The sequence below is a fragment of the Exserohilum turcica genome (genome assembly GCF_000359705.1).
Source record: "Exserohilum turcica Et28A unplaced genomic scaffold SETTUscaffold_8, whole genome shotgun sequence".
Classification (NCBI taxonomy): Eukaryota; Fungi; Ascomycota; class Dothideomycetes; order Pleosporales; family Pleosporaceae; genus Exserohilum; species Exserohilum turcicum.
The window spans coordinates 1,699,963-1,723,099 of NW_007360299.1; the positions used below are offsets into that span (position 1 = coordinate 1,699,963).

The 23,137-nt window shown below is 53.4% G+C and overlaps 6 protein-coding genes across 6 annotated transcripts; 2 read left to right on the plus strand and 4 right to left on the minus strand.

The window, feature by feature from the left end:
• Positions 1-2,831: 2,831 nt before the first annotated feature.
• Positions 2,832-5,077, minus strand: SETTUDRAFT_166067 (uncharacterized protein). Its single transcript, XM_008032886.1, has 3 exons — positions 4,877-5,077; positions 3,846-4,767; positions 2,832-3,799 (listed from the first exon to the last, which is right to left on the minus strand). The coding sequence occupies exons 2-3, from the start codon at positions 4,682-4,684 to the stop codon at positions 3,127-3,129; spliced, it is 1,512 nt and encodes a 503-aa protein (XP_008031077.1). The 5' UTR covers positions 4,685-4,767; positions 4,877-5,077; the 3' UTR covers positions 2,832-3,126.
• Positions 5,078-11,171: 6,094 nt separating this feature from the next.
• On the plus strand, positions 11,172-12,771 carry SETTUDRAFT_98284 (uncharacterized protein; the record flags this gene model as incomplete). Its single annotated transcript, XM_008032887.1, has 3 exons — positions 11,172-11,454; positions 11,546-11,900; positions 11,973-12,771. Coding segments are annotated over 3 exons (1,437 nt in total), but the record flags the coding sequence as incomplete, so codon positions are not given.
• Positions 12,772-15,698: 2,927 nt separating this feature from the next.
• SETTUDRAFT_157589 (uncharacterized protein) lies at positions 15,699-16,523 on the plus strand (the record flags this gene model as incomplete). Its single annotated transcript, XM_008032888.1, has 1 exon — positions 15,699-16,523. One exon carries the CDS (start codon positions 15,699-15,701, stop codon positions 16,521-16,523), a length of 825 nt encoding a protein of 274 aa, XP_008031079.1.
• Positions 16,524-17,423: 900 nt separating this feature from the next.
• Positions 17,424-18,168, minus strand: SETTUDRAFT_24076 (uncharacterized protein; the record flags this gene model as incomplete). The annotated part of the gene is made up of 2 exons (XM_008032446.1): positions 17,424-17,726; positions 17,890-18,168. 2 exons carry the CDS (start codon positions 18,166-18,168, stop codon positions 17,424-17,426), a joined length of 582 nt encoding a protein of 193 aa, XP_008030637.1.
• A 270-nt stretch (positions 18,169-18,438) lies between these two features.
• On the minus strand, positions 18,439-19,436 carry SETTUDRAFT_174347 (uncharacterized protein). The gene is made up of 3 exons (XM_008032889.1): positions 19,077-19,436; positions 18,704-19,003; positions 18,439-18,652 (listed from the first exon to the last, which is right to left on the minus strand). Exons 1-2 carry the CDS (start codon positions 19,338-19,340, stop codon positions 18,719-18,721), a joined length of 549 nt encoding a protein of 182 aa, XP_008031080.1. The 5' UTR covers positions 19,341-19,436; the 3' UTR covers positions 18,439-18,652; positions 18,704-18,718.
• Positions 19,437-20,397: 961 nt separating this feature from the next.
• On the minus strand, positions 20,398-22,973 carry SETTUDRAFT_99312 (uncharacterized protein; the record flags this gene model as incomplete). Its single annotated transcript, XM_008032890.1, has 6 exons — positions 20,398-21,277; positions 21,329-21,470; positions 21,511-22,134; positions 22,214-22,399; positions 22,556-22,654; positions 22,775-22,973. The coding sequence occupies 6 exons, from the start codon at positions 22,971-22,973 to the stop codon at positions 20,398-20,400; spliced, it is 2,130 nt and encodes a 709-aa protein (XP_008031081.1).
• Between the last annotated feature and the right edge of the window lie 164 nt (positions 22,974-23,137).

A 23,137-nucleotide genomic window follows, 5' to 3' on the forward strand; every position in this document is an offset into this window, starting at 1 on the left:
GCTAAATTTGAGCTTCAATAAAGCTCCTGCGTTCCTATTGGCCCCTCTAGTCTTGGCATTAGAGCCCAAGCTCTGTGAGAAAATTCTCACAGGCGTGAGAAAACGAAGGAAGGCCTCCTTCTTCTCCCTACTGCGCGCTAGCGCCTTAGCTGCAGGTGTTAAAAGTGCTGTTAGTCGATTCCTCGTGGTCGGTTCTCCTAGATAGCGTGCTTTCCTAGCGGTTTCCAGAAAACTCGAAGTTGGTGTGTGTTGAAAAAGGGAGCTTAGTAGATAGCTTATAATATAGTGTTAATGCAGGAGAAACTTGATCGCCTTAAAGCTACGATTACTAAAGTAACGAAGCGAAAAACTCGTAAGAGGCGCTACGTACAGGCAGAGGGGTCCTAGACAGTTAGCCAGATAGCTAATTAGATCGCTAAGGCAGAGGGTGGTAGCTATAATGATGGTGCAACGTCTGCGAAGAGGGTGCGTAGTGAACGGCGCTGCGGGCGTTGCAGCCAAATTGGACACAACTCTCGCACTTGTTAAGTGGAATTAGAGGATACAGAGGATAGCAATGCGTCTGAAGAATAATATCTTATTCTACTTAATAAAAAATATTGTGGTGGTGTTGCGCAATACTATTACAAAGATGTAATAGTTTGGGGAGGTGGCCTACATACTGGGGTGGCCCGCTTACTGGTGAAACACGTTATATTAAAATTTAAAAGAGTTTTGAAAAGAGGTTGTAGAGATATATTACTGCGAAATAGGCTTATTTTGGTGTAAAATCGCTTGCGAGGGGAAACTTTTTGCCAGGAACTGTAGTAATAATAGTGATAGTACAAGAGGAAGAAGAAGAGCAAGTAACGTCAAAGTATAGCGAGTGGCCGAGAATAGCGAGTGACCGAAAATGCCAAGCCCCCATCAACCTCACCACCGTTGCGCAACCATTATAGCGCAACAACAACAGTAAATTGAAATTAGAAAAGGCTAATCTATTTAGAATTAACCTCTTTATCTTGCTTGCAGGTGCGCGAGTTGTGTCTAGTCTCACCGCAGCGTCTACAGCGCCTTTGCGACGGTTCGCCTACTTCAGCGCTCTCTCCCTTCTTTGCCTTCTTCCCACTACCACGCGCCCCAGACTCCTTTAGAGTTGCCAGTTTCTCTCCTTCTTCAATCGTTAGGGTCTCTCCTTTCTGTAGCCGCTTTATTTTGTGTGATCTCCTTCGCGTGGCGGCTTCATTCGCTGCTTCAAGCTTAGAGACCCGTTTCTTGACTAACACCAACTCATGCGCAATAGTAGTCGCACCTTTAACTAGGTTTTCAACAGCACCTAGCATACTTGTTGGTGAACTATCTAGGTGCATTTGAATCCTCTGCTTCACCAGCGTCGATTGCAGCCCTATTTCTAGGGTGTTGCTTAGGGTTTGCGACTGCCAGTGTAGATTTTCAGCAGCAGGTGGTAAAGGGGTGCGCAGCTTAACATCTAGCTTTGATGTCACCACCTCTAGGTCGTGTGGAACCAATCCGGCGCCTCGAAACCCTCCTAGGATATTATCCTTTGTAACTGTCTGAAAATAGGCTTGCTGGAAGGCTGGCAAGAACTCTATCTTGGTCATATAGTTGATCCCATTGCGCATCAGCTCCTCGGCTTGGCGCCCATATGCCCTCTTCAAAGGCGAAAAACACCCCACATCAAGAGGCTGCAGTAGATGGGAAGAGTGCGGAGGCATACATAGAGTAACAATCTTTGCTTCTGTGCAGTATTGCTGGAAGTTGACTGAGTTGTGGCTCTCATGACCGTCTAGAATGAGTAGGCGATAGGCTCCAACAGTACGCTCTTTTGTATGCCTGTTATAGTGCTCTAGCCACTTCATACCAAGCTCGTTTGTTGTCCAGCCATTCTCAGAGACTGCGAGAACCCAATCCCTAGGCAGGCTGTCTTCCTTGTACCAGGCAGAGAGGTGGTGCTTGCCCTAAAAGATGATAAAGGGTGGGATCGCCCAGCCAGCTGCGCTGACACAAACCACGCTGGTAACCCACTCTTTGTTGCCCTGCTGCAGAGATTTTAGCTTTGATCGACGATCAGAGGCTGTGACTACTGCTAACGAGTTGTGCATGCCCATCATAAAGCCCGTCTCGTCAAAATTGTACATATCGTCGTCCTGGATCCCATACTTGGCTTTGGTATTCTGTACAAGGCGGAACCAGCCCTGCACAAGCTCAGGATCTTCACAGAGGGCTCTCTTGTAGTCGTACTTTCGATTAAACTTCATCTTAAGCTCTAGGCGACGCTTTATGAATGCTTTAGGCCAGTTAGGGCCAACAGGGTCGCGGTGGCGGGCAGCCAGCAAAGAATCAGCTAGATCTTTGACAGCAGAAAGGCGCAGCGGAAATCCTCTTGCATCAAGATCAAGAATATTCTTGACAATCACCTCCTCTTCTGTTATAAGTAGTTTCATTAAGTTGGGCGAACAATCTTGTCGAGAAGGCTTTCCTGCGAGTCTTCGTCTTAGGGTACGTTCAGGCACGTTGTAGAGAGCTGCAGCGCGTGGAATGTTAATTGTCGCGTCGCATTTAATAGCCTGAATTGCAAGCTATACTTGAGACTCTTTTGAAGACTTTTTTGAATGAATTTGTTGAGACATCGCGAGTAGTAGTGAAAGTTGATGGGGGCTTGGCATTTTCGGTCACTCGCTATTCTCGGCCACTCGCTATACTTTGACGTTATAAGATTAAGCTTTTGCAATAAATATACTTTTACAGGGGAGATGGGAGACGAAGAGAGGAAGCGATGCATAGAGGCTTTGGCACAAGCATGAGTGAATGCAAAGTCTCAGGAATGACATGACATTGGCTAGTCTACTCGAATCAACAAGAATACGCTTCACATTAGATGCATACACGCTGGATAAATGACGCGGGCTAAGCGAAGGAAAGGGGGTATATCTAACCAACTAGTCTGAACAGCCTAAAAAGCGAAATATGCAACGCAAAAACGCAGACAAGACTCGAAAGAAATCTACCATAACCAAACCAACGCCTAGACTGTCATTTACTCTGGCATCGAGTAAGCAGTCGGTAAACGTGAACAAGAGTCGCTACATCATGGTCGTGGATCTGCAAATGAACAATGTCAGCAAGCTACTTCCTCTCCCTTGTCTCGCCATCTACAGGCTTGACGCTTGTGCTGCCTTCAAGTGGAGGAATGTAACCTAGCTGCTTATCAGTGCTATCACTTGCTGGTGTGTAAGGGGTAAAGCCGCCTTCGGGCGATGACTGCCACTTTGCCATGTCCTTCTTGAGCTGTTCGAGTTCTTTCTGGAAGCGATTTCCAAAGACATCAATGTAGTATGTGGCGCCGTTGTACACACTCCAGACAAAGACAACAGTCAGGAACAGACCACTGGGCCACCGGTACCAGAACCACGCAGGGCAGGGAAGCATGGTCAACACAGCATAGCTGTATTGAATCAACATAAAGGCTGGCTCTTGGAGGAACTCGGGCAGCGAAAGGACGATTTTCCCAATCCATGTCTTGGCGTATGATTTGCGCAGCCACGTGAAGCTGGTGGGTCGGCCCGCAGCAATCTTATCGCGGCGGCGTACCGTAATGAGAAAGTGGTAGGACAGCTGCCAGACAGCATACGGAACCGTGGCCCACAGCATCATTTGGAAAAGATTGTAGTGGTGCGGAGAGGATGGGTCCGAATTACGAATCTCGTAGATGGCGGGATAGTGTTGTTGCTGATATTCTGGCGACAAAAGATGAACAATACAGTGCAGCGTGACGCAGGGCATGATGTGAATGAAGAGACTGCAAGGTTAGTAAATAGACAATAGCAAGAGTAGCAACGACTAACCTAACAACCTTGTCCATGCTGTGGAAGACAAGAGAGTTCCGCCACATGATGATGGCCACAGCGTTGTTGCCCATACAAAGGCAGTACGTGGCAATAAAGAGGCGCTTGGACTGAGGAAAGACCCACATGGTCAGGACGGTGAGGATGTTGACAAAGTAGCACAGATCGGCCAAAAAATAGTGGTAGCCCTTCCGGTGGTATGTGACATAGCGGATGGGCATAAAGTAGAGCAGCTGGGCGGTGTACCAGTGGGGAAAGTAGTCGGGGTGGCATCCAACCAGGTATCCCGAGACGAATATGTTCATGACGGCGGCGATAAACGACGCCTTTTCGCGCGCAGTCACCGTGAGCGACTCGTTCCAGCGCTGGCTCAGGCGGTCGACGGAGCGGCGCATGCGCTGCTTGTACTTGTCGAGCTGCTCGGCCTCGGTGGGCACTCTGCGGCGCCACTCCTCAATCACACGGTCTCTGGTTATGCCCCTGTTCTTGGCCTGGTTCCTGATCTTCTCCGTCTGGGTGGAAATGGAGTTTTGGAGCTTCTCGATGCGCTGGGCGAGGGCGAGGTTCTCGACAAAGTCGAACATGGTCAGCTTCTCGACGGGCGGGAAAAAGGCAGCGTCCTCGTTGTCCGACTCGTCATGGTAGGAGCTGTTTGAGAAGGAGGCGGAGCGGGAGAGGCCGGGGGGGTTTGTGGACGACGAGGCCTGGTCTTCGAGGAGAGCAGAGGCGGCGTGGGTAGAGTCGCCGGGCAGCGGGCGGGCAGAGAGGGAAGAGACGCCCAGCTGGGGCTCTGAGCGCGACTTGGGCACACCGCCTCCATCGTCGTCGGGGGCCGTCATGGCGGATGCTTCTTCCTGGACGACACCGAGACTCGAGGGGGTTCGGCGATGGAGGGGCCGCTTCGGGGGGCGCGGGGGCGAGGCTGGAGCCATGGCTGGAGTTAGTTGTCGTGTCGCGGGCAGTGTGTATGGGGCAGTCCATGGTGGACGAGGGAGGGGGGGGGGGACTCTCGGGGGGGGGCAGGTGCATACAGTGAGAGAGAGCGAGGGCAGCCGGGACGGGATGCAGTCAGGCTCTATGCTCTCATGACAGGATGGGCAGAGCGTGCGGGGGAGGGCGTTGGCGAGAGCAGTTGTCGCGGCGGTGCAGGAGGCAGATCGTGGGTGAATGCAGGCTGGTGATTGGCAAGCTCCACGCTGTCACTACTTTATATATGTCCTGGCGGCTTTGGCGGTTGGGGTCACGGGGGCGGGCGGGCGCGGCAGGGGCGTGGGTGGGCGCGTGTGTATGTATGGGATGAGGGCGGAGGTGTGCAGGGCGTGGTGATGGGTGTGAGAGAGAAGGCGGAGTGTATGCGTGGGCCGGGCAGGGCGTGGTGAATGGCGGCGAGAGAAGGGCCGGGGGGTGAGGCAGCCGGTTTCGTCACTGCGGGCCAGCTAAGTGTACTATACTGCAAGAGGGCGACAAGGCGAGAAGGCGCTAGCTACGGCGCGCGCTTTGTCCACTGCTTGACGCGACTACGCGCCTTTCACCCTCTCGCTATCGCCATCGGATCCGCCCGCGACAACCACCCTGCCGCGCCCTCTGCCCCCCTCTTGGTGCTGTCCGCCTCATCTGCAGCCATGGGCAAGCTCGTGCGGCTCGAGATCTACAGTGCGTCGCCTGCATACACACGCGCAATGGCCGCGCCCGGCTAACATGTGCAGACTTCAAGTCGTACCGGGGACGGCACACGCTGCTCTTCGGCGACTCGTACTTCACCTCCATCATCGGCCCCAATGGCTCGGGCAAGTCCAACAGCATGGACGCCATCTCGTTCGTCCTGGGCGTCCGCTCGTCGCATCTGCGCTCCGACAAGCTCAAGGACATGGTCTATCGCGGCAGGATCATCCAGGAAGCGAGCATTGGCGCCGACGGCACCGCCACCGAAGGCGCCGCCAACGGCAACGGCAATGCCAATGGAAGCTCCAATGGCGACTCGCAGCCCAGCACCCAGCGCAACGACCCCCAGAATGCCTGGGTCAAGGCCGTCTTCGAGGACGACGCAGAGCAGACGCATGAGTGGCAGCGCACCATCACCAGCGCCGGCTCCAGCGAATACCGCATCAACAACCGGGTCGTCACCCAGAAGCAGTACAGCGACGCGCTCGAAGAGCACAGCATCTTGGTCAAGGCCCGCAACTTTCTCGTCTTCCAGGGCGACGTCGAGAAGCTGGCCACCACGGCCCCCGAGCAGCTCACACTGCAGGTCGAGCGCATCTCGGGCAGTCTGGAGCAAAAGGCCGAGTACGACCGCCTAAAGGAAGAGTCCGAGGCCGCCACCGAAGACAATGCGAAGCATCTGCACGAGCGCCGCGCCATCAACGGAGAGCTCAAGACGTACCAGGACCAAAAGGCCGAGGCTGACGAGTACGAGAAGAAGCTGGCCGAGCGCGACCAGGCCGTCGTCACAAAGAACCTGTGGAAGCTCTACCTCTACGAGCAGGTCATGGAGAGGGCGCGGAGCAAGATTGCAAGTCACCAGGAAGAGCTCAAGGAGCACAAGCGCAGCGTGGAAAAGTACCACCAACGGCACGAGGCGGAAAGGCAGGCCGAGGCCAAGATCCGGCGAGACCTGACAAAGACGGACCAAAACACAAAGGCAAAGGAAAAGGAGATTGAGGACGCGTCCAACGAGCTTGCGCCCATCGAGGAGAAGATTCGCATTTCCATCGAAACCCGCCGAAAGTACGAAAGCAGGATCGAGGAGCTCAGGAAGAAGCGGGATGCCGAGAAGAAGGCGGTCGAAAAGTGCCAAAAGGACCTGGACCTGGTGCAAAAGGCAGAGAAGAAGTGGGAGGATGACTTTCGGGCTGCTGCCCAGAACCAGGGCCGAGAGCTGTCGGAACAAGACCTGCAGGAATACGGCCGCCTGCGCAGTGAAGTCCTGAAGCGGACCCACGGAGACCAGATGCAGATCGACAAGCTCAAGCGCGAGGTCGAGACTGACAGGGACCATGTCAGGAATCTGCAGCAGAGCGTCGAAAGCCACGAAAAGGCTGTGGAGAAGCTGAATGCTGACATGGCCCACTTCGAGGAGCGCCAGCGGGCCGCCAAGATGCAGACTCAGGAGCTCGAAAGCGCGAGAGCCGCCAAACAGCAAGAACTCGACCGGCTCCGAGCCGACCGAAAGCAAATCGAGATGCAATACTACGAGAAGAATCAGCTGCTGCAGGAGGTGCTCAAGCAACTGAGCATCGTTGAAGGCAGCCGCCGCGAGTCAAGGAAGCAGCAGGAGGCCCGCAGGACCATTGAGCGCCTCAAGACTCGTTTTGGCTCGGAAAAGGTGCATGGCCGGTACAAGGACCTCATCACGCCCAAGATGCAAAAGTATCGCAAGGCCATAGGTCGTGTGCTCGGACACCAGATGGACACGGTCATTGTCGACACCGAAGCCACGGCCAAGGCATGCATTGATTATCTCAAGGCCGAACGCATCGGCGTCATGTCTTTCAATCCTCTCGACTCGATTCAGATCCAAGCCGTCGACCCCCAGCTCAAGGGTATGCACGAAGGCATGCGTCTTGCCATTGATTGCATCAACTACGAACCCAAGCACGAGCGAGCCATGACGGCGGCGTGTGGCAACACCATGATTTGCAATACAGAAAAGCTTGCAAAGGAGCTCCGATATGCCAAGCGGATCGAAGTAAAGGCAGTCACCCTCGACGGACGCGTCATCGGCAAAGGCGGTACACAGACGGGTGGTGAGCTTGATCGCGACGATGATTCGAGCGAGCAGCAGTGGGACGAGCGCTCCTATCAAACCCTGCTGGACAAGAAGAACCGGTACGAGGAAGAGCTCCGCGCACTACCCAAGCAAGATCGTCAATACACGCAAGAACAAAGCCTTGAGGTCGAGCTTCTTGATCTTCAGGAGCAGATTGCTCGCGCCAAAGACGAGACCAGGGCACTTGGCCGCAATATCGAAAGTATCAAGAAGGAGCTGGCACATCACAAGAGCGAGCTCAAGGGCGTCCGGCCCAACTACGAGAAACAGGCGCAGCAGCTGCAAAACCGAGAGGACCAACTCCGGCGCTACCAGGATACTGTGAACCAGGTCAACGACCAGGTCTTTTCTGCATTCTGCCAACGGCTCGGCTATCAATCCATTCGCGAATACGAGGCTCAGCAAGGTACCGTGCAGCAAGAAGCGGCTGAAAAGCGTCTTGAATTCAGCAAGCAGCGCAGCAGGCTTCAATACCTGATGAAACAGGTTGACTCTTCACTCCGTGGTGTTGAAGAACGCCTCAAGCAAGCAGAGGATGAAATCAATCGCAAGAATGCCGACATTGCCGAGCTCGAGGACAAGCAAGAAGAGCTGCAAAGCGCGAGGGACGTTCTTCAAGCGGAGCTCGAGACGCTGCAAGAAAAGAGAAAGCGCTTGGAAGAGAAGCTCGCAGAACGTGTCGCTGCTGTCAAGGAAGCACGCCGCGCTCTCGACCAGCGAAACGAAAAGGTCAAGCATGTACTCAGAGAGGTGGATGAAGAGGATGCAAAAATCAAGTCGAGCGCAACCAACCGGTACAACGTGCTCAAGGAGTGCCGGGTCAACGAAATCAAGATCCCGCTTACTGAAGACTCACGCCCCTTGACTTCGTTACCAATGACAGACATGCCGCGGCCCGACGCCGATGCCATGGACATTGATGAGGATCCTGATGCGACTCAGATCCAGCCTGCACAGGTCGATGACTATGGCATAGAGGTGGACTTTGAGGAGCTGGAAGACGAGCTCAAGAACGAGGTGATTGAAATACTCGAAACTGTAAGTGTATGGACATGGCAGTTTGGCAAGACGCACTAACTTGTTGCAGGAGGAGGACCAGGACGAGCGCGTCCAGTCTCAAGCTGGGACTCGCCTCAAGGCTGCCGAGGGCAAGCTGACCGACGTCATTACCAACCTCGAGACGGACATCAACAAGGCCACGCCAAACATGCGTGCGGCCGAGCGTCTTGCCGCCACGGAAACGCGACTCAAGGCTATTGATGAGGCGTTTGCCGAGACACGCAAGCGTGCGGCAGCAGCCAAGAAGGCGTTTGAGGAAGTCAAGACCAAGCGTTACGACCTTTTCATGAAGGCGTTCAACCACATCTCGGAGAACATTGGTGGCACATACAAGGACTTGACAAAGTCGCCGCAGTTCCCGCTGGGCGGACAAGCATATCTTGATATGGAAGACAGCACAGAGCCGTATCTCGCTGGTCTCAAGTACCACGCCATGCCGCCGCTCAAGCGTTTCCGCGACATGGAGCATCTTTCTGGTGGCGAGAAGACGATTGCGGCATTGGCTCTGCTGTTTGCCATCCACAGCTACCAGCCCTCTCCCTTTTTTGTGCTGGATGAAGTTGATGCGGCGCTGGACAATGTCAACGTCAGCCGCGTGGCCAAGTATGTGCGCGAGCATGCTAGCCCGGGTATGCAGTTCATTGTCATTTCGCTCAAGGCGGGTTTCTTCCAAGAGAGCGAGACGTTGGTTGGTGTGATGCGGGACCAGGGCAAGATGACGAGTAAATACCTGAGTCTGGATGTAAGTTTCTTTTTGCGTACAATCTTGTTCCAAACGCATGCTAACGGTTTGGCAGCTCAGGAGGTACCAGCCTGCGTAGGCCAATACCAAGGAATGTGGAGCATGATTTTGCTGCTGCCACTAATGGCTTTTCCGTTACGATGTCAACACGGTTGTTTAGTGTATATCCCCTTGTTGGTCAATATATCAGACATGTATAGCTGTAATATAGTACCAAGTTCAAGGGCTGTAGGGCTGTCGATTTCGCTTTCACACTGACACAGGTTCCTGCGATTGATCATCGGCAGGCTGCCGCATTCAAATCTCTTCCATGACTAGTGCCCAAGCGGTGAGGCGGAGCTACCACGGCATATGTGAGGCTAAGAGTGACAGGCGCGATATGCGCAGTCGGGTTGTATACGCCTAGTGTGTGCTACAGGAGGGAAGCGTGCAAGTGGAGCCCGTCTTCTAGCGTGTCGTCCGAGTCAACAGCAGAGTGGCAATGTCTTTCTGCACTGCTCGATAGTATACTCATGGCTGTTCTGAAGTTCAACTGATGACCTGGGACTGAGTACAGAGACCCCCAGCATAGAGCACATGACTGGCCAGTGTATCCAAGGTACAAGACAACTACGTGTGAGAAGCCGATAAGCATGGCCATCCAACTGACATGACACGGACCGTTCCCGCGGTTCGCTACCTCTCTGGCCATTGTCTGCAACCAAAGCGATGGAAAGGTGTGGTGTGGTGGATACACGGTGCAAAGGGGCATGCGCTAATGGCACGCTAGCGATCCAAACGATGGAGCGCCCGCCACGATCGATGCCAGCAGTCACGCTTGCTTCTCCCACGCGCTTCCAAGACACAAAGCCCCGATCACAAAGACCGACTTAAAGGACACCTCTCTAGCATAGCAACAACGGGCTGCGCTGCGCTGTGTAAGCGGCTTGATGACGTGGTGGCCGAACACCGAGGGCGTCGCGATGGCTATAGGATGATGTCACACGTGCGGTACGTACACTTGTCTCCCCGGCCACTCTCTCCCCGGTCACTCTCTGACCGCTACGCAGGCGACACCGACACTGACTCTGACAGCAATACATACGCGCCCGCAGCCATGGAAGCAGTCTGCCGCCCCATTTCCCATTCCATGCACAAATGACATAATCCGGCATTGCCCGTCGCCGGCTCGCACCACACCGGCCAGCCCCCGTCAAGCAACGCAGCCCCCGTCAAACACCCCAGCGCATCTGCATCCACCCTGCGGGCTTTTGCATGGCCCTTGGGTGCACTTGCACTTGCACTTGTGCCCAACAGCCACAGCCCTGCATTGGCCGGTGACGTCAATCGTGATGCGACGCATGTTCCTAGCCCAGCCCGTACCCGTGGGCGTTCCAATCAGCAAAAAGCACCGGGGGCACCAATGGCGCCTTGCCAGCTGTACGAGGCATCATCGGGCATGAGGCGCCCCGGAAACCATAGGCCTTGTGCGGGAGGAGACGTCTTCTCGGAGCTTATGCGGAGCCTGCCGCGAGCGTGGGGCTTAGCCTAGGGGATGTGCAAGCCTAGAGGAAAACTAAGGGCTTGATGATCCCGTTGGTGTAAGCTCTTAAGCTATCGAGACCCTTTTTCTTTGCCTGTTCGAGTCAGCCGAATCTATATCAGGGCCACAGCCGGAACACCAATACGCCTCTTAGTACGCGAAGATGGGTACTGCGGTAGGTCTTGGGTCTGTGGCGCTCGCAAATGCTGTTCACGGGGATGCTGACGCCTCCAGAACCCCGCCGCCGACCCGGCCAACATTGTGGAATCCCTCGTGTACATCCTCGCCGATGTTTTTGATGCCACCAAGGACTTGTACCGGAGCTTGACCATCAAGGAGCAGAAAGAGTATGAGCAGAATCTGAGGGCAAAGGGCTACCCGCCTTCAAGACGAGTCGAGTATGTCCGCGAGGAGAGCCTGGGCAGCGAAGACGCCATCATGACCGACAAGTCGACAGTCATCCGGCAGTTTGAAAAGGGTTACCATGCGATGGGCAGCGAATTTGCCAGAGGTGATGGTATGCTCTGTTTGATAACCCACGAGTTGTGTTTGACATGGCATCGCTCAAGCCCCATGTCGTACTGGGCTGGTTAGCTAACGACGTACAGTAATTGCACATACAGAGCTCCAGTCCCACATCATCACCCTGCAGAGCCTGCTGGTGACCACAGCCATCTACGGACCTACGTCAAATAATTCCTTTGCACATCAGCTTTCTGAAATCAATGCCGCGTCGAGGGCGGCGGCAGCAGCAGCCATTGATACGTTGGCTGCATTGCAGGAGAGGCAGATGGAGGAGCGCCCCGTCACACCGCGTTCGATGCACTCAGCTACAGCGCGTTCAAGCATACATCATGCGCCTTCGGGTCTGCCATCTCACACACCATCGGCCAGTCACGCGCCGTCTTATGCGCCATCTCACTACAGTTCCTATGCGCCATCCATCACGCCATCCCAATCAGCGTCTTGTGTGCAGACGGTGACGGTAACCGTGGCACCGTCCAAAGCGCCTTCAAGGGCCCCATCTCAAAAAAGGTCGCGCACACCTACACGCGCAGCTTCGCACGTCTCTTCGCAAGCACCATCGCGTGTTTTGGTACTTCCACAGCCCCCGATTGGAGCGAGCGCAGCGCCCTCCAAGTATGACGAAGCACAACCTCGGCCGTTTTCTATGCGAGGCAGCAGCCCGGTCCACACGACCATCCTCGACTGGCGCAGCAAAGTCGAGCCCGAATCCGCCATGACAGAAAGCTCGCTAACAGGCCCGGTATCCTCGTCCGCATTGACCTCATCCCCGGACCATCTCTACTGCGCCTACGCCTACGACCTTCAGCGCGACCCCACCCTGCCCCTCCCCAGCAGCATCCTCTTAGCCAAAGACCCGCGATGCCCCCACTGCACAAGTAAGCTGCATCTTTCTCCGGGCAAAGCCTGGGAAATCTCAAAGTGGGCAGGCGACACGGAACGCACATTCCAGGTCCAGAACCGCTTTGTAGTAAAGTGCCATCGTGACGGCCCAGACTGCCAGTACTGCTGCGTCATCTGCTCCAAGTACAGTGACTCGGATACTATCTGCGGGGATGTCAAGGCCCTGGTCAAGCATCTTTCGGATGAGCACGAGGTGAGAGAGCTCAAGCATGAAGAGGATATCATGGAGGTGATTGAGCAGCCTGCTAGTAGACGCGATAGCGGGATTGGGCAGGCCACTTCCCGTAAGAGTAGGACCAGGCGGAGCGCAAGTGTGGTCTCGGGACATGGGCGGAGACGAAGAAGCGTTGCGGGGGGGTATGATCGCGAGATTGATGTTTCTGAAGCTAGATCGCTGAGGCGCTAGCTTGGGATCAATTACGACGAGTAATTGGAGCGGGTGAATTGGTACAGCATTATGATTCTGCTGTGCCGTTCCTGGGCGTCGTTTCGAGCATATAATGTATCATGCTTTACGCCTCTTCATCTTGCAACATGAAATAACATAGCGAAGCGATACTTTTCAATGACTTTCTGGTACCTGTCCTTGCCTCCGTCGGCCCATCTGTACATGCATGCTAACTAACCTCTCACTACACCACACAACATGCATCTCTCGACAAGAGCGACGGCGAGGTGGAAGAATACATACATACATACTGTTCTTTCTTTGCAGACTCATAGTCGGGCATGAAGCGTAACACATGCTACTCGTATGTATGTAAGAAGCAAGAAACGGGAAATAAGGAACTGGAAACAAGGAAGCAGGTAATAAGGAATAAGGAATAAGGAATAAGGAATGGGCTAAGCTACATACTATATACCTCCTACTTACCCTCCCACTGATACTTTCATGTTGTTGCTGCCTCGCCCCCTAACCTGGTTCAAGTCAAGTCATGCACACACACACTATCACCCACCCACTATCCTCCACTATCGCCCACCCACTATCACCCACTATCACCCACTATCACCCACTATCACTCACCCACTCACCCTCCCACCTCCCCCCCCCCCCGCCCCGCCGCCGCCGCCCCTCCCAAACTTCCTAACTAGGCAACTAGGCAGTTGCACCATTGATTGCTGCACTGAGGCATTGTCCGTTTTGGATGTTAGCCATCGGGTATTTATCTTGTGGATATGTGCATGTGTGTGTGGGGGGGGGGGATTACACACCGCACCTGCACCCACGCACCTACCTATGCCTGCATACATACATACATACATACATACATACATGTGCATATGCATGTGCATGCATGTTTACGGATGGATGGATGTGCATGTGCATGTAGGGTTTCACTACTTGTACTTGTACTTGTACCTGTACTTGTACTTGTACCTGTAGGCAAGAGCAAGAGAGCGAGACATGGCCTTTCCATCGTTTGCAAACGGAACGGAGAGAGAAAATTGTGATTTGCATGGTTTGTAAAGTGCTCGATATGAATTTCTCTTGCGCGCTACTTGGCTCAGGTGTTTTGTCATCTGTTTTTTTTTCTTGTGCGTTTGGGACGGGTATTGTATTGTATTGTACAGTGGTGGTGGTGGTGGTGGAATTATATATATATGTACCGCCCTCTTTTCCCACCTCCTCGCACACACACACACACACACACTCAGCTCAAAAAAAATTTAAAAGAAAACCCCGCGTGTTAATCTACGATACGATTTTTTTTCCCGCGTATGCTATACACACGCAAGAAAAAGGAAAAAAAAGATGCCTCGGACTCCCCGTTTCCCCCCCCCTCGTTTTCGTGCTTCCTCAATGCGTTAAAGACACCATTATCTGTTTTGGGGGTAGCGCGTGCGGAGAGTTTTTGTGGCGCTGATGGGATTGCGGTTGGTTGGTTGGTTGGTTGGTGCGGCTGGGATGTAGGGGGTTGGGGTTAGGTGGGTGAGGGTTGTGATTGTGGTTATGGGAATATGTATATGCGTGGTTTGTGGTTTGCTGTTTGCGGCATGTTGGCTACTTTGTATTGGTACGAACAAACTACTTACTTATGTAAGTACTTGGTCGAACAAGTCTGAGTAAGTAACTGTTTGCGCCTCGATTGTACATATACATGAGCATGTAGCCTTTCTCTCCCCCCTTCACTTTCCTTACGTGTATTCTCGCTGTTGCCTTTTCTCCACTCTCTCGGTGTAATTCCCATGCGAACACGAACTTGACACTACCTAGCGTGCGTTATTGCCAAGACTGCGGCTGAACTGTCTGAAATGCCTACTTGGGTTAAAACTAGCGTTTTTGGTGTCGATGGAGTATGCAGTGCGACGGCGTCTGCGTCTGCCCTTACTTACCCGCTGGGATCGGGGCGTTCATGCTGCATTTTTCTGGTGGGTTTAGGTGGGTGTGGGCGGTGGTCTGGAGCGTGCAGGGGTAGGATGGGTGGTTAGCGATTGTGTTGCGTTGCTCATGCATGGTGGGTAGTTGTCAGTGCGTGGGGATTTCATTTTCTCATGTATTTATTTCATCCTTTAGAAGGCTCTTGCTCCTCGTTCTATCGATACATGTCATGTCATGTTCAGGCAGACTGCCGACTCACAGATTGCTGGGCGGCAATTCCTAGCAAATCTATTGACAACGTCAGGGTTGTCATCTGAATCTATTGAAACAGCAAACAAATTGAATCGTGGATATTGTGGCGGGCTCATGGCAGGGAATATGAATCAGTCGCATTACTAGCCTGTTCACTAGGTATGTGAGCTGCCGAGGTTCAAAGGAACTACGTCATTGATTCATGCAGGTCTACTTCTCTCAACGCTCTTCAAACTAGATCCTGGTGGTAAAAATGGTCGACAGGACAACACATTTATTACTGCGTTCGCAGCAGAAAACATTTTCCACGCCATGTTCTGCATCGGAAGAATAGATTTCACAACATGCTCTGGTCAGCTGCAGATGCAAATCACATGCTTTGCTGCATTGTGTCAGACCTATGACCAGCTACCCAGAATTCCGTCTCAACTTCCATTGCATCTTGAGTCATCCTCGAGAATAGCCATGACTAAGCATTAGTACCCAGATGGCCGATGGTCGGACTCAAGAAGGCGGTGCCCTTCCCCTCACCAACATCACTCTCTCCGTTGTCGCCGTATCACAATAAGCACAACTCCCCTCAATGGCATACTGCCACTTCGGGTACTCGGACCTAAGCTCTGCTTGCCACCGAAGCTATAAATACGACGATTATCTCCTGTTAATCCCGACACTAATCAAAGTTACAGCAGCCTACTTATATTGATTGCTCAGAACTTCTAGACCAAACATAACCAAATCAGATACAATCCTCAGTCATGTCTGGAAAATATCTTCACGGTCACCACGCTTCTGTTCTTCGCTCTCACAGTTGGCGCACAGTCGAGAACTCCTGTCCTCATCTCCTCCCATACCTAAACAACCCTTCGCTCAAGATACTCGACGTCGGCTGCGGCCCCGGCACCATCAGCGTCGATATCGCCGCCCGCGTCCCACAAGGCTTCGTCTACGCGATTGATCCCTCGGCCGAAGTCATCGAGAAAGCTCGAAAGCATGCAGAGGAACGGGGCATCACAAACATACGGTTTGAGGCTGGCGACATATTTGAATGGAACAAGCTTGAAGGCGTCACAGAAGGAGGTTTTGATGTGGTGCACGCGCATCAAGTGCTGCAGCATCTCCAAGACCCCCTGGGCGCGATGAAGGAGATGAAGCGCCTGACCAAAGCTGGAGGCATTCTTGCCATACGGGACTGTAACTACAGTGCCATGGACTGGTACCCAGATCATCCTGTGATACAAAAGTGGAAGGAGTTGTATATCAAGATTGCGCTTGGCCTCAAGGCACATCCAAACCTTGGCAAGCAGCTGCACGCAGTAGCCCTGCAGGCCGGCTTTCCAAGGGCTAATATCGAGGCTAGCGTGGATACCTGGACGTTTAGTACGCTGGAAGAAAGAGAGTTTTGGTGTGGTCTTTGGGCCGACAGGACGGTCAAGAGCGACTTCAAGCAGAGAGCCTTGGAGAGCGGTCATGCGACAGAACAAGAGTTGGACGAGATATCCGCAGCATTCCGAGACATGGAGAAGAAGGAAGACGGCTGGTTTGTCGTCATCAACGGGCAGATCATCTGTCATGTTAGGTAACCAAAGTAGCAATCACAAGCCGACCACCTCTCAGCTGGCCTTCGGCCTACACACGGTATCTTCCTCTCGGTCTTTTACGCAACCCATTACAGCTTACTTGGCTGTCGCCTCACTTGCTAATCCCATCCCACACGTCCCCCACTGGCCCGCCCAATTGCAACACCCAGCGCTCTTACCGCGTAAAAGTCATCTGACGAGCTATGCGCTAGCCCTAACCTTGCCGCAGATAGCTGCCTGGCCCTGCAGACGTTCGCAAAGTATATCAACCCCACTTTGCCCCTCCAACCTCAACCATCGGCAACCTGTCATTTCACAACCGCAAACACCAAATCTCAGCCTAGACCAACGCTCGAAACAGCTACCAAAGTCAACATGCAGTCCACCACTGTTCTCGTCAACTTCTCGCACAATGCCTGCCCCAAGTGCAGCGCTACCATCAGCGGCGACACCAAGACGTGCGGATCCTGTGGCAGCGTAAGTGGAGCTTGATGGATTGCGACAGAGCACGACTGACAGTCTTGCAGTCCTGCCCCGTCTAAGTAATTTCTATTCGTTTGCATAGGGTGGCGTAGTAACGAGGCTGAAACGGGAGTATCGGCAAGGTGTGCATGGATGGCGTTGGTATAGGAGTTGATACGGGAGCGAATGGCGGGAAAGGCACGAGACGAAGCAGATGTTTAGTGAGTTTAGAATAAAGGCCATTACTGCGTGCCCTACAAAGATGATACTCCCGGACTAACAGTGATGCATCTCGTAATCGGTTCCTATTCGTTCAGTCTTCTTCCTGTCTTGCTGTTTCATATTCGCTGTCCAAACTTCAACCTCGCAACTCTAACCCATGGGTACGAGATCCAACTGACGTTACTTACTTAGTCCATGCCCATCCAGTCATTTAGCCAGTTACATACCATCCAGCCTGACCCTCTCCTCACGACACTCCTTCTTGACCCTCGCATACATCATCAGCGCGATAATCCCCAGCACCGCCGCAGTAGCAAGCAGAAACCCATCATCCACCTTTGCCATAACACAGCGCTTTGCTAGCGCCTCGGGCCCGCTAATATACCAATAGTAGCACGCTTTGAATTTGGATTCATCGTCTTCCACGTCTCCCGCTACGCCGCCGCAGATGATGGTGTCGGAGTCTTGCAGCAGCGCATACGTGTTGTGGCACGATGTGCCGTGCAGACGGAGGGATAGGACCTGTGTTTTTGGTGTTAGAGGTATGTTCTACGGGGTTGTGGTAGTGCAGAACAAAGCTGTAGAAAAGTATATATGTAGTATACAAAACCAGACGAGTAGCAAGGCCCCAATCACATATATCCCATTATGATACAGCCACCGAACCCAAGAAACACAGACTTACAATCCCCACAACCAGACTCAGAAAAAACACCACACCGTCCCCCGCCGCAACCACGCCGCGCCGCAGAAACGGGCGCACCGCACTTGCAGCGAAGAACAGCGCGCTCAGCAGCGAGACGAGGCCCGTCAGCGCCGCGAAACACATGAGTTTGGGTACCGCGCCCCATTTGTGCGTTGTCAGCAGTGAAGCGGATAGAGCGAGCGTGAGGGCGCTGAAGAGGACTTGCAGCGCTCGGAGGAGCAGCGTAAGTGTGCTTGTGGGGGGGAGGCGGAACGCCATGTTGGTGGATGGATGCGTTGGTGGGGATAGATGTAGGATGGGGTAAGGGAAAAGAGGGGGGAAAGATGGGGGAAAAAAAGGAGAGCTGTCAGTGCAAGATGGGAAGAATCAATGCTACATGCAAGGAGTTTGCGACACGCTTCACTTTATTTGCGAGGTGATGGTGTTACCCTTTGTTCACCACCCTAGGATGCACAGGTACACGGAACATGATAAGGGACACGGGACCTTGTTGGTTAGTTTGTGCTCCGTGTTAATGGAGTGTGGTAGGGTAGATTATTTATTTTTGTTGAGTGTAAAATATTCATCATGTGCCTCTTCGTGCTTTGCGTTTTCTTGCTCGGGACGATTGGGGGGGACTATAAGGATAGCGAATTGGGTATACGGATACTTGGGTATAGTGGGATGGGGAAAGTGTCGTGGAAAACATTCTCAGGGACTGATTAGAGTTGTAGTGAGGATTTGGGGGTTGAGATATGTGGAGCTGGGTTGTGTCAGTATGATGTTATTCATATAAGTACTGTGAATATCTTACCCTTTGCTGTTCCACTTAGTAACCCTTCCTCATCCTCAGCCACACCAGCAGCCCGCAGACAATGGCGACAACAGCTGTCAGAAACATAAAGACAGTGTCGGCCTGAGCCTCCTTGCAGTGGCCCACACACGTATCCAGAAATTGCTTGGCAGTGTGGTTGGATCCATTCCAGCAGAACAACTTGCCGTTGTACTTTCTGCAGCCGCCATTGAACCATTCGTTTTTGAGCAGCTTCACCACGTTTTCCGTATCTTGGGGATTCCCATCGCACTTGACGCCCTTGAGCTTGATGGCATACAGCTATGGGATAGTCAGTCATGTTTCTCGTATACCTACCAACGGATGGCTGGCTGGAAAATGGGGAATTGCATACCACTCCACCAGCAAGATTGACCAGCGCAACCACGCTATCAATAACAAGTCCAACCATGCCGCCCAGAAATTCAAACCAGATCCCAGCTACCCCGGCAAGCGCAGCTACAAACGAGAGACCGCCGATAAAAGTGCCAAAACCGAGACTGGCGGGAAGATCGCCCCAGTGGTGGCCGCGGATCAGTGTTACGCTCAGACCGAGGACAACAATGCCGAAGAGGGCTTGTGCGCCGCGAAGCACAAAGCTGAAGATTGAAGACACCATATTTGCGTGAAATATTGCGGGAAGAACGAGCGCGAGGGTATGGGAGTGTGTTGGATGGATAAGTGTTTTCTTTGTGGCAGACGAGACGCTTTTTTTTCAGCCACACAGTGTCTTTGCAATCAAGTTTGGCAAGACGCAGATTTCAGGACGACAGAAGAAGACCAAGTGATATTAAGAAAAAATGCTGCAGCACATCTTCACTTGAAGGATTTTTCCCATCGCTAGCCCATGAATCTGGCGCTACTTAACTTCAGGCCTCCTCCACCAGTTTTAAGGCGCCCACACACGGCGAGGCTGTGACTCGGGTCCCTCCCCCTAAAAAAAAACTCGATTTTCTCTCTGTCTCTTGCCCCCCTTGCTCGTGTGACGTAAACAAGGCAGATACAGGCGCTTACAGCCTGTAATTCGACCATATGAAGATGGGTTTGCGTGCTGTGATGTATATTTAGGCTGGCTGCCTGCGAAGGATCATTCACGCCCCACATTTCCATAGTATCCAGCCAATCACAACGCGGAAAGGACGAAGGAAGCTATGGATGGAAGGGAAAAAATGGGAGGCGAGGCAATAGAATGGCGGGCGTGTCGTGATCGGTGCAAGAGGAGCAGATCAGAGGGCGAGCATTCACCGGTTTTACACTGTGCTACTCGAGTGTGGTTTCAAGATGCAGCCATGTGACGCCCGTTTGATATTGCATGTGGCGGAGCAACATGGACGGCGTGGGGCCGCGTCCCTTGCAGTGAATTAGCCGGCCGTATAGCATTGCAGAAGGACATGCCAAGAGGGAGGACCCGCGACTCTTGTTCTTCGCGTTGCTTTTTTCTCCTCAAGCCTCGCTGTCACAGTAACCGCTAAGACTACTTTGGCCCCCACAGCCTCGTCCACTGCCCGCTATGTATGCACGGGAACTCCTGCATCAAGCCGCTTGCGTGCTACATCCGTGATGGAGCGACTTCACCTGCTCCAACCGTCCAGCACCTCACATCAAAAAAAGGGGGATGTCGTTGAGGCTTCAACGCTCGTCGACAACGCATGTCTTGCCTAACTGGCAAAGCTGCTTCAGGCCTCCAAGATGCGTGCTGCAGCTAACACCGCCTTTGCAGTCTTTTCAACATAGTCTCGCGCCAGGCTGAGGTTACCTGCAGCAACGGCTTCGGTGACACCAGGAAAAGTCACGGGCCTATACCCCGTGTCGACGCCAGGTGCGAACACCAGATGCTGGTAGAAATCCCTTCCTGGAAGCCCGCCTTGCCCAATGAAACCACGCCCAAAGTCCCGGGCTTTGCCGTTCAAGCTTTTGAGCACAGTCTTGTTGTTGGATGCCACGGCCATGTCACGCGCGGCACTGAACACCCGCGCCGCCTTGACGAACCCCTCAACAGCATCTTGCAGGCTGTGCAGTCCCACCGCGGCCGTTGCATTCGCTGAGGCCAGATTCTTCTCAAGATCCCCAAGCCATGCCTGCATTTCTACACCATAGTTTGCCGGCTCAAGCGGCACCGCGGCGTCATCCACCAGGTGAAACAACATCAATGCCAGAAACTGTCCGACCGCCGTGTGCATTGCGAAGCCGGGGTCAGCAAACTTGGTCATCCAGTGGTAGCTGTCAAAGTTGGAGTGCGTGTGGTAGATTGGATCCAGGGGGGCCCGCGTAGTACCCATGTCCATGGCAGAGATGCCGCCGCGATGCACAAAGGCTGTGTAGTCGCTCTGTGCGCCGAGAGCATCAATCTCCCCGGCCTGTTCTGCCCACACGTCATACATGGTGCGGTTCTCGCCGCGGGGCCAGATGACCTTTTGAGCGGTCGACGTGATGAGAGAATGGAGGTCGGGTGTAGCGCCAAAGTCGGGGATGCTGCCAGCGACTCCGACGTCAATGTTGAGGTAGGAAACTGCAGAGGCTTTGAGCCAGGCGAGATGTTCCTCAACCCACTCGGTGCTGTCGAGCGTTACCATGGGGATTTGGGCTCTGCAAAGGAGCTTAACTTACCTCCCCACAAGTCCATACTCCTCTGCGTCCCAGCTACACAGGACAATCGTCCGCTTTGGCCGCCATCCCGTCTTCAAAAGTGCCCCAATTGCCTTTGCCAGCTCGGCCACAATCGCTGAGCCAGAATGCGGATCCGCTAACACTATCAGCAATTTACTTCGCTTCTCGTTGGTCCAACTTACCAGCGCCCCCTATCATCCAAGCATCATGGTGGTTCCCCACAACCACCACCTCATCCTCCTCAGTGCCATTGATTACCCCAATAGCATTATGAATCCACCTCATCTCCCCCTTCATATCATTCCGCATTGATATCCTCGCTTCAGACGGCCCAGCACAATGCTCTATACCTTGTATGCCGCCCACCCAACCCGGTCTCGCGACTGTCTCCGCACAAACCCCACGTCCATTCAGCGCAAGCAACAACGGTCTCACTTCCCTCCACGACAGCGGCAGACTGGGAATCCGCGGCACCGTCTTCTTCTCCGTCCTCGGCACTCCCTCCTTGGACGCATACCCCGGCGTCGTCGGATCTCCCGGGTACAGCGCGAGATCCACGACGCTGCCGCGCTGGATACTCGATGGATTGCGCGCAGGTCCATGCGGATACACAGGGTAATTCTCAGCCACCATGTCCTTGTCATCACCGGGATCGGTAAACAGAATTGCGCCTACCATGCCCACCGCCTGTGCATTCTTCACCTTGAGTCCACGGTACGGCCCGCCGTACTTGGCGAGCGCAATGCGGCCCTCAAGCCGCACGCTGAGCGCAATAAGGCGCTGGAAATCCTCACGTGAGCCGCGGCCTAGAAAGATGCATTAGTACCGCTGTCGGTGCTGTTCTACAGTGGAAACGGGCTGCGTGTGCGACACCCTCATACATACCAACGTAGACATACTCTGCGTCTGCACCGCCCGATCCCGAATACGCATGGAATGCCGGCACGCGATTACTGGAACCGCTCGTGGCATCCTCATCTACCACATCTTCTTCCAGCGAAGCGCGGTACGTGCTTCCGTTTGCATATCTCAGTTCGAGGGATTGGTGGACTGGGGAATCGAGGTAGACATCTGTTTGACCTAATCAGTATTGTCTGACTCGCTCGCTTGTATTCTCACTCCCTCGCTTGTGTATATGCGACGAAAGCGGATAAGACAGGAGATGGATGAAAAAGGAAAAGCGGATGTCATACAAGGAGAGAGAAAGAAACATAAGAGAAAACTCACAATACCCATCCATGCTCGTTTCAAACCTGCTCTCACGCCACCGCTCCCGCGTCCACGTAGGCACTGCATCGCTCTCGCCCGCGAGATTCCTCTGGAAAGCTATACCACACACATACTGTCAGCCACCATCTCCTTTCTTTCCCTTTCCTTTCTTTTCTCCCTCCCCCCTTTAACCAACCAACCATCACGCAAATGAAAATACACACAGTGCTTACATACAATAATACCGCGACCACGCCGCTATCTCTGCTTTATCAAACGAAGACACGAGAACCCTTTCGTGGGGCGTCAGGACAAGCGGGAAAATGCGTGTTGTGCTGCGCGCGTGTAGGTGCCGCGTGTGCTGGCGTGGGTGTAGTTGCTTGTCGCATGCGTGGGTGAAGTGCGCGATGAGGAGGATGAGGTGGGTGAGGTGCATGGTTTAGTTTGATTTGGAGATGGGAGACGGGGAATTTCGGAGAGGGAGGTTTTTTTGGGGGGGAGAAAGAGGGGGGTTTAGAGGAGACTAGGAAGAGAGAGAGAGAGAGAGAGAGAGAGAGAGAGAGAGAGAGAGGGAGAGGAGAGTGTGCGGATGATAATTTC

Coding starts and splice junctions, on each gene's coding strand:
- SETTUDRAFT_166067 (XM_008032886.1), bottom strand. CDS start 4,684: ATGACGGCCCCCGACGACGATGGAGGCGGTGTGCCCAAGTCGCGCTCA. Junction 3,800..3,845: donor AGCATGGACAAGGTTGTTAG/GTTAGTCGTTGC, acceptor CTAACCTTGCAG/TCTCTTCATTCACATCATGC.
- SETTUDRAFT_174347 (XM_008032889.1), bottom strand. CDS start 19,340: ATGGTGTCTTCAATCTTCAGCTTTGTGCTTCGCGGCGCACAAGCCCTC. Junction 19,004..19,076: donor TCAATCTTGCTGGTGGAGTG/GTATGCAATTCC, acceptor ACTATCCCATAG/CTGTATGCCATCAAGCTCAA.